Source organism: Erinaceus europaeus, chromosome 4, assembly GCF_950295315.1.
Source record: "Erinaceus europaeus chromosome 4, mEriEur2.1, whole genome shotgun sequence".
Classification (NCBI taxonomy): Eukaryota; Metazoa; Chordata; class Mammalia; order Eulipotyphla; family Erinaceidae; genus Erinaceus; species Erinaceus europaeus.
The window spans coordinates 72041339-72054462 of NC_080165.1; the positions used below are offsets into that span (position 1 = coordinate 72041339).

Here is a 13124-nt window from a genome sequence, read left to right on the forward strand (position 1 = left end):
GAGGAACTTAATTTTCCAGCTTAAACTTTTAAAAAATATTTTATTTATTTATTCCCTTTTGTTGTCCTTGTTGTTTTATTGTTGTAGTTACTATTGTTGTTATTGATGTCCTTGTTGTTGGATAGGACAGAGAGAAATGGAGAAAGGAGGGGGAGACAGAGAGGAGGGAAAGACAGACACCTACAGACCTGCTTCACTGCCTGTGAAGCGACTTACCTACAGGTGGAGAGCCAGGGGCTCGAACCAGGATCCTTACAACGGTCCTTGCACTTTGTGCCACCTACACTTAACCCACTGCGCTACTGCCCAACTCCCTGCTTAAACTTTTATAAGCCCCTCTGACTATCAAGATAATGGTATTTCACAGAAAGGATGGAAAGAAATAATAACACCCAGAACTTCTAGCTACAGTGTAACAACTTCATTCCTTATTTGCTTTTACCTCTTCCCTTTCTCAACTGAGGTTCTATTTATTTTTTATTTCTGTTTAGTATCCTTACAAGATGTACCTGCCATTGCAGTAACTTCAACCCTATTCGGATTCATAGCTGGGAGGTCATTATATATTATAGTAGCTTTTACAAGGTGGACTACTATGAAGTCTCTTAATTCAAACCTGTATGATTATTGGTTAGATTTCTTTCAAAGAAGGAACCTAGCTTGTCACCCAGGGCATTGGGGAGAATGTCAGAGGTTATAAACCACTGATGCTCATCTGATAACTTTGACAAAAGGAGAAAATCTCTATTACACATCAGACTAGCAAATATATAATCTTACATGTCTGAAGTATCATCTAAGTATGACGTTTTCACAAAATTTCAATCATAGTTTCTAATTCAGTGTCTCCTGTGAGTTTGCTGATTATTATTGTACAATTTCTAACTGAACAGTGTGGTAATCTACACATTAGAAAACCTTACTGAGAAAAGTTCTAGTACCTAAATAAGAAAAGGCAATATCCTTAAAAAGATTTCTAGAAAACTTTATCAGATTGACCTCTGTTTGTTTTGACAAAAAGCTATGCTTTCTTTCAGGAGGCATTTGATGCTGGAATTCTTCCTTTGCTGGAGAGCACTTGCATTGTTTAGGTAGATGCGTTGGCTTACATCTAAGAGTCAACCCCCATTTGGAACCCAAATAAATGAATGAATATCTGAAATTGGCAGAGTTGGGCAAGAACCCAAATCTCTTGATTCACAGGCTTGAATTTACTGGATTTTTATTTCCCATGTTCTAATATACCTAGGTGGGAATTCCTGAGCAAGGACCACTTAGAGGCTTTGTCAGCTATGTGAGATACTAATTTCTTTAGTTCAAGCATCCAACAGTTTAAAATGCAGAGGTCTCAAGCTATTGAGCTGAGTTTGTATTCTGAGGAGCCCATGTTAGAAAATAAAGTTTTTGTTAATGTAATATTAAAGTTTTGTGGAAGCTTAAGATTTTTTTCTCTTCCATATACAGGAATTATTCACTTCTTAACACTGATTTTTTTTTTCATTTCCTCATATTATATAAAATTTCACCAAGTAGGCACTAACTTCCACCAAACTTTGCTCAAAGTCTGTACTATTTTATTGGAGGGGGGCGGTGTTCATGGATTATAGTACAATTGTTGACAATTATAAAGTTTCTCATTTCCCTGTCACAGGTGACTGCAAAACACTCTCTCTCCCAACTTAGATCCCATCCCATTCTACTATCATGCACCAAGACCCCAACATCGCTAGCTAGCCACTTCCCTTCCCCTCCTCTCCCCAGAGTCCTTTGCTTCGGTGCAATATACACCAAGCCCAGCCCAAGTTTTACTTTGCGATTTCACTTTGTCCTTGTTTCTTAAGTGTTGCCTGTGAGTGAGATTATCTGGTATTCATCCTTCTCATTTTAGAAGTCTGTACTTCTTTAATGTCAGAGTTATAAATGTCATAACCTTAGAAATAAAGATAACCAAAGGGGGTAGTGCAGAGCTGTGGTTTTATCCAGAATATGCCCTTTGAAACAAACAGAAAAGTTACTGACAAAACTTCTTATTTCCTCCCCCAAAATTCTAGCTTTTGTTACCTGTATGACAACTGTTCACTGTTTTCCTTTGCCTGGAAGAGGGGCCCTGTGGGCAGCTAGAGATGGGATATTGAGGTGCTCTCTCCACAGGGGCTGGTTACTTCATGCACTTCAGCACCAGTTCTGGAACAGCAGAAGAGGCAGCTTTATTGGAGTCACGGATTCTTTACCCAAAAAGGAAGCAGCAGTGCCTGCAGTTTTTCTATAAAATGACAGGAAGTCCATCAGACAGACTTGTCATATGGGTCAGGAGGGATGACAGCACAGGCAATGTTCGAAAGCTGTTTAAGGTGGCAACGTTTCAAGGTACTTAGAGGTACTCACTAGAGAACTGATTTAAGTTAAAATCTGGTAGTTCAACTTCTTTTCCTCCCTTCCCCCTTCCCATTTCACCCATCCTCCTCTTTTTTCATTCATTCTCCTTTACTTTCTATTCTTCTCTTCTTCCTCCGTTTTCTCACTTCTCTTCCTTCTCTTCCAAATGACTAGCGCAATGTCTGGGTTTTTTTGACTACACGATGTGTGTTTAGATAATTCAGAAATTAGATGCAGCATCAAGGAGTTGACTGAGGCTTAAAAAGTACTTTTTTCTTTAGAAGACAATAATTTATGCATCCAGTTTTTACTAGAATGTTAGAAAAAGCCAGAACAGAGAAAAATTGAGTGATTCATGCATACACATTGGAAAATAAAAGGAAAGTAAAAACTGATACAGGTGAATTGGTTAAGTAGTTTGTTATACGTGTTTCTATAGTTATTTTGTAAAGCAGAATATCATTATTTAATATGATGAACTAATTAGAAACTCACTTGCAAAGTTGGTAGGAAATAGCCTTTTGTAGATGTTAACTTCATTATAATTATCTACATACTCTTCAACAATAAGTTATATATTTATGTGAGAGTCTGCATGGAGACCTTAAATTGTAGGCAGTTATTGTAGGCAGAGGGTTATTGCTGGGGTTCAGTGGCTCAGTGCCAGCATTATAAAGCCACTATTCCTGGCAGCCATTTTATTGGACAGACAAAGAGAAGTTGAGGGGGCAAGGGAAATAGCAAGGGAGAGAGAAGGAAAGACACCTGCAGACCTGTTTTGCCATTTGTGCAATGCCACCCCAGCAGTTGGGGACCCAGGGCTTGAACCCCAGTCCTCAAGGACTTTATTTTATTTTATTATTTTTTGAGGCAATGCTGGTTTAAATGACTGTGTATGTTTTAGGTGGAATATTTAATCTCTCTTATAAGATTGACAAGATTGTGGGAACAGAGGGATACAATTTCATACAATTCAATTCCCACCACCAGAGTTCCATATCACCTTCCTCACCTCTCTTAGAAGTTTCTCTATTCTTTATTCCTCTGGGAGTATGAACCATATATATATATTTGCCTCCAGGGTTATTGCTGGGGCTTGGTGCCTGCACCAGGAATACACTGCTCCTTGAGGCTCTTTTATTTTTCCCTTTTGTTGCCCTTGTTGTTTTATCATTGTTGTGGTTATTTATTATTATTGTTATTGATTTTGTTGTTGTTGGATAGGACAGAGAGAAATCGAGAGAAGACAAGAAGACAGAGAGGGGGAGAGAAAGACACCTGCTTCACTACTTGTGAAGCAACCCCCCATGCAGGTGGGGAGCCAGGGCGGGGGTGGGCTCAAACTAGGATCCTTACTCTGTTCTTGCACTTTGGGCCACATGCGCTTAAGCGCTGCACTACTGCCCAACCCCCTGGACCAAAGATCTTCATGGGGTGCAGAAGGTGGAAGGTCTGGCTTCTGTAAATGCTTCTCTATGGTACATGGGTGTTGGCAGGTCAATTAATACTCCCAACATGTTTCTTTCTTTCCCTAATGGGATATAGTACTGCAGAGGTAGGGTTCCAGGACACATTGGTGAGGTCATCTGCCCAGGAAAGTCAGGATGGCATTATGGTGGCATGTGCAACTTGGTGGCTGAAATGCATTAAGATATAAAACAGAACAATGTGTTTAATAATCAGGAACATAAAGGTAAGAGTATAACAGATGAATTTAGAGGTCTTCATGTTGAAAGGATCTAGGAAGTCTATTTTAGGTATATTCCAAGGGGCCTATGACTTTACTAATCTCTGCTTCAGAATATTAGAGTGTGTTTTTATCTGGCTTTGTATGTTCCTTTTATTTTTATTTGATTCAATTTTTAATATATTTGTTATTTGTTTATTCTGGATAGAGACAGAGAGAATTTGAGAGGGAAGAGGGAGAGAGACAGAAAGATACCTGCCTCACTGCTTGTGAAGCTTCCCCCCCACAGGTCGGGACCAGGGGCTTAAACCTGGGTCCTTGCACATTGTAACATGTGCACTCAACCAGGTGCACCACCACCTGGTCCCTTCCTTTTATTAAAAGCAATATATATATATATATATATATAATATATATATATTCCACATACGAGTGAGATCTTTATATGGTTTAGTCTAATACTTGAGCATTCAGTGCTAAGAATTAGGAGATGAAGTACAATTGTGCCAGGGACTTGTACACTTAAGATCCCAGGTTTGGTGATTGGCATCACATATGCCAGCACAGTTGCTCTGACTTCTCCATCTCATGACATAAATAAATCTTTTATAAATAGTTTACACTTTTAGATACATTATATTTCTTTATTGGATAGAGACAGAGATAAATTAAGATGGAAGAGGGGGATAAAGAAGGAGAAAGGGGGACACCTGTAGCACTACTTCACCGCATCTGAGGCTTCCCCTTACAGATGGGGACCAGAAGCTTGAACACTGGCCCTTGTGCATTGTAACGTGAGCACTCTCCAGGCATGCCGCTACCCAGCTCCAGGAGTTTATATTGTAAGATAAATTATAGTGTGTCTCCTTTTAAAAGCTTTCTCAGTAGAGAGGGAACCCTGAAAATGTGCCCTAACCAGTTTATAATAATACCTAACTCACAGGGTTCTTAAGAAGATTAATTGAAATAATTTATGTAAAGCATCTGGTACTGAACCACGCTCATAGTAAAAGTACAAAAAAATGTTCAAACTGGTTACCAATATTATTCTCTGCCTTTAGGAAGTGAGGACCAAGATTGGAAAATTGCCCATGTAACACTCAGAGAAGAAAAGAAGTTTCGCTATCTTTTCCAGGGCACAAAAGGTGACCCTCAGAATTCGAATGGAGGAATTTACCTAGATGACATCACTCTAACAGAAACCCCATGCCCCACAGGGGTTTGGACTGTACGGAATTACTCCCAGGTTCTTCAGAACACTGTTAAAGGGGACAGGATCCTGAGTCCTCCATTCTGTAACTCAGAGGGCTACTGTTTTGGCTTGACCTTATATCCTCATGGTAGACCTGAATACAGTAGCTCAGACTATACAGGACTTTCTTTTCACCTGTGCAGTGGGGAGAATGATGCTATCCTGGAGTGGCCAGTGGAAAACAGACAGGCGATAATGACAATACTCGACCAGGAACCCAACGCCATGAATAGAATGTCTGCTAGTATGGCGTTCACGACATCCAAGTCCCATACAAGTAAGTGGTATTCAGAACTGCCCCTCAACCTGAAAAAGTCAGCAGATAGGATCCACATCCCCTCCTTGGGCACATCAACAATATGATCACATTGAAAATTAAGTTGGAATTTCAGTGTTGGGTTGGGAGATAGTTCACCCAGCAGAGCATGTGCCTTGCCATAATCCCCAGCATAATATGGGATTACTAAAGATGGCACCAAGGATGGCTTCACACATGTGAAGAAGTGCTGCGGTATTTCTTCTCTGTGTCTTCTCTCTGTCTTTCCCTTCCTCTTTGTGTTCTCTCTCTCTCTCCTCTCCCCTTTACCTCTGTAAAATAAATAATGAAAAAATGGCAAGGCAGCTCAGTGATGTTATAGTACAAGGTGATATATGGGTTTTTCATGAACTAATAAAAAAAATCAATGTTATTTTCTTTCTCTTTCCTGAATTTATTCCATAAGATTCTACTGGGGGTTTTCACTGTGACAAACACTGCTAAGTACTTAGACCACCAAGCAGTTCCTGCTACTTGGAGCTCAGTCTAATTGAGAAGACAGTGCCTGCTAATCATTTATAAAATACTCAGAATTTAGTAGCCCCTGCAAGGGTTAAACAGGCCCTTAAACATCAGTTAAATTCCTAAAATATTACTACTGATCATCAACATTTTCATGAAACAAAAATGCATCAACAAAGAAGCCGGTGAACTGTTTTTTCAAAGGATGCAGATTAAGGCTTTGGAAAAAAGAAACCTCAGCTGTGTGTCTTCACTGAGAGTCACTCTTTAGTGAAAAGCTGATGACTTAGAGCTGATAATTCTCTGCTCCTCCCAATTCTGAGTTTTAATCTCTGTGGAAAGAGTAAATAGCTTTATTATTATCTTTTCAAACATAGGCTTTTTTTTTTTATCCCCCAATGAGCAAAACTCTACATACTCACTAAAGTTGAACTGAAGTGCAAAGAGTTGATGCAGTTTTTCTCTTACAGCAGTAAATGGCTCTGTCATCTGGGACAGGCCATCGCTTGTGGGATCCTATGAGTCAAGCTGCAATTGTTATAGAAATCCTGACTGGGGTTGGACTAATTTCATCTCCCACCAATGGCTGGGAAGGAGGAGTTTCCTTAAAAATGATGACCTTATAATGTTTGTGGACTTCGAAGGTATTTTGCTGGTATTCTAAATAAATAATCTTGTGCTATGGATGTTTTAGGGATTTTGCCCTGATTTAAACAGTTCATAGAGGGTGGAGAATCTCTCTTGAGGGCAAAGTTTAAAAGAGATGTGCTCTAAAAGAACCACATTTTACTCTATTGCTTAATTTCTCAATAGCTCACAAATTGTACTTAGTAGAAATTAAATCTGTATTTGTTTTGGGTAGTTTGCTTCTTATGAATATTTACTGATTTTTTTCCCTTTCATTTCTTTTCCTTTTCTTTTTGCCTCCAGGGTTATTTCTGGGGTTCGGTGCCTGCACTATGAATCCACTGCTCCTGGAGGCTATTTTTTCCCCTTTTGTTGCCTTTGTTGTTTACTATTGTTGTTGTTATTGCTGTCATTGTTGTTGCATAGGACAGAGAAAATCGAGAGAGGAGGGGAGACAGAGAGGGGGAGAGAAAGATAGACACCTGCAGACTTGCTTCACTGCTTGTGAAGACCCCTGGTTGGAGGCTCCAACCATCCTTACATCAGTCTTTCTACTTTGCGCCATGTGCACTTAAGCCCGGGCACTATTGCCCAGCCCCCGAAAATTTACTGATTTTAATTTAGTTTCAGTCATTCTGTCTATACTATTTTTATGTTTTTTCCCAAGTTACATTGATCAAATTAAAAAATGATAGTAACTAAAATTATGAGTCAGCTGGATTTGAAAGTCACTTTTTCATATCACTAAAATGAGGGATAAAGATTACCCCACAAGTTACATCAACTGTAGTCAGATATTAATCATAAATCTTCTTAACCACCCTTTGTCTATTTCCTCAAGATATCACTCACCTTAACAAGACTGAAGTTCCCATTAAAGGTACAAGACTGACCCCTCAAGGCCTCATTCTCCACAGTGAGAAGCAGCAAACATCACAAGAAGTCTCAGAAAAGGTCGTGCCTGAGGAAGTCCTGCCAGGCAGTCTGATCCAAGAGAATCCGAGGAGACAGAAACGGTCAGTAGAGAATACAGGTCCCATGGAGGACCACAACTGGCCACAGTACTTCAGAGACCCATGTGACCCGAACCCATGCCAAAATGAAGGCATCTGTGTGAATGTGAAAGGAATGGCGAGCTGCAGGTAGGCTCTGTGCTGGGGTGGCTGGGGTCAGGGAAGGGGTGAGTCAACAGCCACAAACTGTTTTTGTGGTTTATGGTCCTGTTCTCAAGGTAGGGCCATCACAACATCAGATGGTCAGTTGGATAGTGACTGTCCTCAACTCCACAAATCCGTCCCCTGAGTTGGTGATTTCTGCTGTCGGGACAGAGAGTGCTCTGTAAGTGCAGAGGAGAATCACATGTCCAGTCCCATAATTTGTATCCCTTCTCCACCTCTGGAGAATTAACAAAAACACCTTGAATACTGGTAGGATTTTTCAAACTTCACCCTATTTCTCACAAACTCCTAGATCTTTTATCATATGGACTTTCCACTCTGTGACCTGTCACATAGGGCTCAGAAACAGCTCTTGTCTTCTCTCCCTGTAGATGATTTGATTAGTTGTTAATTATTATTAATGTTATACGGTTAGGCCTTCAACAATGGAATTAAGAAAACTAGATGAGTAAGAATCCTGGGTTCATACTCCCAGGGTGGATAAAGAATAGGAAAGCTTCCAGTGGAGGGGATGTGATGTGCAACTCTGGTGGTGGAAATTTTGTGGACTTGTACCCCTCTTATCCTTACTGACTTGTTGATCATTATTTAATCAGCTAAAGAAAGAAAGAAAGAAAACTAGATGAGGGACAGCAGTGACAGACCTGATGAACATACATGTCACCATGCATAAGGGCCTGGGTTCAGACCTCCAGTACACACCTACAAGGGGAAGCTTCACAAGCTGTGAAGCAGTGATGCAGGTATCTTTCTATCTCTCTTTCTCTCCCTCTGTAGCTTTCCTTACTTCTCAATTTTTCTCTGTCTCTATCCAATAAGTGAACAAATAAAACATTAAAAAGAAAACTAGTAAGCTAGTAGGCAGGGAGATAGCTCCATGGTATACCATAGGACTTGCAGTCTGAAGACCCAGGTTTGATTTGCAACACAACATATACTAGATCTCTCTCTCTCTCTCTCTCTCTCTCTCTCTCTATTTTTATGAAAATAAAAATAGAAAAACAAAATATGTGGCCTGGGAGGTGGCACAGTGGCTAAGTCACTAGATTCTCAAGCATGAGGTCCTGACTTTAATTCCCGGCAGCACATGTACCAGAGTGATGGCTGGTTCTTTTTCATGAATAAATAAATTCTTAAAAAAAAAAAGAGCCCAACTTGATTCAGTGGGCTGCTATTTAAAAAAAAAAGTGAAACAAAATACGTCAAAATTATTATTATTAAGTCAAAAATAATAGGATAAAAAATAAGAATTTTTACTGAAGTAAATTGGTTTCAGATAGATAGGCTTCAGGGGTATCACATTATAATTCAATTACCTGTACATACTATTTTATACTAGTCATCAAAAGTCTAGTTTTCAACTGCCAACATCCAGCTGATCCCCATTTCCAGTGTGCCCATCTCCTTGCCCTTTGCTCCACAGGTGACCATCATTTTGTTTGCATTCATTAAATATCAGCTGCATTTACACTGCTACAACTTTTCCCGATACCCTTTTTTAGTTCCTAGAGTCCAATTTAAGATCCGAGATGAAATTTAGTTTTCATGTCTTTTTAACTTTACTCTGGGGCAGTTCTTCAGTGATTCCTAATTTTTCATTACCTTGACATTTCTGAGGACTATTGTTCAGTTATTTTATTAATGGTTCTGAAATTTTCATTTAATGTTTCTCACTGAGGTTGTGCACTGTTGGCAATAATAGAGATGTGGTGTGTCCTCAGTGAATCACCAGGGGCACCTGAAGTCAGTGTGTTTACTATTGATGATGCTAATCTTGAACACCTGGCCATTAAGGTATTCAGGCCTTCCTACTGATTACTTAACAGTCTTTCTTTTTAATTAGTACATATTTTAGGAGAGATAGTCAGAGACCTTGTATATATTTTTCTCTTTTTAAAAATGATTATAAATATTTATTTTATTCCATAGGCTACATCTTAATGGCACCATTCTTTTGTTGTTGCTCATCTAATTCCCAGTTTGGCTTGTGGGAGTTATTTTGGGTTCTTTGACCTAATATATACCCATTGTTAACCCAGTCTAACTGAACATTCTTGTACCTCAAGATGCACCAGGCTCATTTTTGTTGTTGTTACTGTTTTTTCATTCCCTTTTGTTGCCCTTATTGTTTTATTGTTGTAGTTGTCGTTGGTTAGGACAGAGAAAAATGGAGAAAAAAGGGGAAGACAGAGAGAAAGACACCTGCAGACCTGCTTCACCACTTGTGAAGCGACTCCCCTGCAGGTGGGGAGCTGGGGGCTGGAACCACTTGTGCTTTGTGCCACATGTGCTTAACCTGCTGCGCTACTGCCCAACTCCCGTTATTGTTGTTAATCCCCTTTCCAGAGAACCCTGCCTCCTTTTATAGATAATACCCACTTTTTTTTTTTTTAACCTTACCAGAGCGCTGCTCAGTTCTGGCGTAAGGTGGTTTGGGAGACTGAACCTGGGACTTCAGAGCCTCAGCATGAGAGTTTCTTTGCATAACCATTATGCTATCTACCCTCACCCAGCACCTTTTTCTTTCTTTCTTTCTTTCTTTCTTTCTTTCTTTCTTTCTTTCTTTCTTTCTTTCTTTCTTTCTCTCTCTCTCTTTCTTTCTTTCTTTCTTTCATTCTTTCTTTTTTCTTAAGATCTCTACAATTCTACTCTTGGCTGATAGGTCCTCGGATAAGTTGAGTGGCTGGTATCACCACTCCTAAAGTAGCTGAAGGAATTTCTACTTGTGTGTTAAGCTCTGCTCAGTCAAGTAGCTATTAATTATCATTACTTATGTTATATATTGATTCTATAGTAATTATGATATGCACAAACCTACAGGTTGGAGATTGTAGAATAAGGCCCTCTAAGATTATAGTAAAGGATATAATTAAGCTGTATTTGGAGAGAACTGGGTTGGAAAATTGTTGAACAAACTTGTTAGTATAGTACTCACTGACTTTTTTTTTTTTTTTTACCAGAGCACTGCTCAACTCTGGCTTATAGAAGTGCAGGGGATTGAACCTGGGACTTCAGAGCCTCAGGCATGAGAGTCTTTTTGCAGAACCATTATGATATCTATCCCCGTACTACTCACTGACTTTTAAGAAACCAACTTCTAGGCTACAGACTAGACAACGATAAAACATTATCTGATTTAATAAAACTAGGCCTTGTTTTCTCATCTTGTTCTGTGCGGGGAGTACTTTATGATTAGAAAGCTTTTTGAAATGATTAGAATTGCTATTAATGGAAGCCATGAAACCCTATACTTAATGTTTTGGTTTTGAGATGAGTTCAAATCACATAATAAAGAAAAGCCACAAAACGTTGTGGTCGGTATGTTTCTGGTATTTGCCAAAGCTCATGCAAGACTCATTATTTTATGTGAATTTCAGGGTAACTTGTAGAAGTAGGTTCCAGTATTCTCACCTTACAGAAAGATTTTAATTTATACTTTTTATAAGTTTTCAAATTTCATTTAATATGTTTAATCAGACTGTCTGGAAAGTTCCCTCTGTAGCATCTAGTCTGATTAAATATAAGGCAACAAATTTATTTTTTGTTTTCAATATAGCACTGTAGAATAAACTCAGGGTGATGCACACATGCTAGTACACTAAGTGGGCTCACTAGCTAGTTTTGTATTATATTTGTAGAAGGATGCAGAGAGAAATAGAAAGTATAGTGATACCTCAGTACTGCTCTATCATCCATAGAGTTCCCCTGGCCTCTAATACTATTATAACCATGGTGGTTTTCCTGCCTCCCACCCCTAAGTAGTTTTGTTACCCTGCAATGTGCTTTGAATGTATGTATTGTGTTATGTGACAGCACTCACACTTCATTGTAAATTGCCATGGTGCTCCCGTGTGATGCCAGAACTTGAACCCAGGACTTTATGAACAGTAAGGTATTTCCTCTACTGGGTAAGCTATCTTCCAGCCCTGAGGCAATATATTCTTTATGTGGCCCAAACCCTCTCCTGACAGAGCTTTCAAGATTATGCTTTAAATATGAGACACTTTGTACCCACATGACCTTAAGGAAGATATTATAAGCTTTCTGTAAAATGAAGATAATGAGAATGGCCTGGAAATGGCTCCCATCTTAAGGGGTTATTACAAATTTATCGACTTCGAGAAAGCACTACTAATGGGACCAGGCAGGTGGAAATCTCAGTGAGTGCTGGTTAATCATTACTGCTGGATTGGTATGTGCTGCTAGGAAGAATTTGAGGCTCAGGTAACTCCCATACTCCCTCTGTGTCTTTTTCCCCCAGGTGTGTCTCCAGTCATGCCTTCTTCTACACAGGGGAGCGCTGTCAGGCCATGCAAGTGCACAGCAGCATCTTGGGCCTGATGATTGGAGGCACAGCTGGAGTGATCTTCTTGACTTTCACCATCATCTCCATCATTTCCCAAAGGCCAAGGCAATGACCACCTGATGGCATCAGCAATGCCCCAGAAGCACATCCTTCATTCAAACCTTTTCCTCACATCCCACCAGTTAGGAAAGGCTTTCATGAAACTGGCTTTGAATAAGATTTGGCAGATCGAGGTCTCCAATCCTATTATGACCATGGTGGTTTTCCTGCCTCCCACCTCTAAATGGTTTTGTTACCCTGCTGTGTGCTATGAATGTATGTATTGTGTTATTTGACAGCACTCATATTTTATTATAAATTGCCCATTAAATCTACCAGCCCTCGGTCTCTCTGTCTCTCTCCCTCTCCCCTCTCAGCTTCTCTTTATCTCTATTCATAAATAAATAAATAAAAATATTAAAAAAAAAACCTACCAGTCCTCCCATAGATTGTAAGCTCCATATAGGCAGAACATTATTTCCCTTGCTGGCCCCAGTAGGTATACCTTACTGACATTGTGTGTACTAAGTAATAATGAATGTCTGGACCAATAAATGATTTAATAAGAATGGTATAGAAACTCATTTCTACTGTAGATGAAATATATACCATGAAATGTACATTCCTGGGATTGGAATAAATCCTTAAGTACTCATTTTTCACTGGATACAATAACATTATTACTCATTTATGATTTAGTGTGTCAAATAATTTCACATAAAGATTCCTCCTGACAGAAGAGTATTATGACATATTTTTTCTGCCTCCTCTGCTCCTACAGAAAGATCTTTAGTTGATTAAGTAAATATTTAGTACTACCTATGTGCACAGTATCACATGTAAATTTATGGGGTATGATCCATACTCCCAGTGGGGGAGAG

At 39.3% G+C, this 13124-nt stretch overlaps 1 protein-coding gene across 1 annotated transcript in view; it reads left to right on the forward strand.

The window, feature by feature from the left end:
- Window positions 1-12806, forward strand: part of MEP1A (meprin A subunit alpha) — a 46211-nt gene extending 33405 nt beyond the window's left edge. Inside the window, exons 9-13 of the mRNA XM_060190820.1 lie at window positions 2152-2367; window positions 5125-5592; window positions 6564-6737; window positions 7562-7862; window positions 12160-12806. Of these exons, the coding sequence (XP_060046803.1) occupies window positions 2152-2367; window positions 5125-5592; window positions 6564-6737; window positions 7562-7862; window positions 12160-12316 (1316 nt within the window). The 3' untranslated portion in view covers window positions 12317-12806. The remainder of the gene's footprint in view (window positions 1-2151; window positions 2368-5124; window positions 5593-6563; window positions 6738-7561; window positions 7863-12159) is intronic.
- Window positions 12807-13124: the final 318 nt, after the last annotated feature.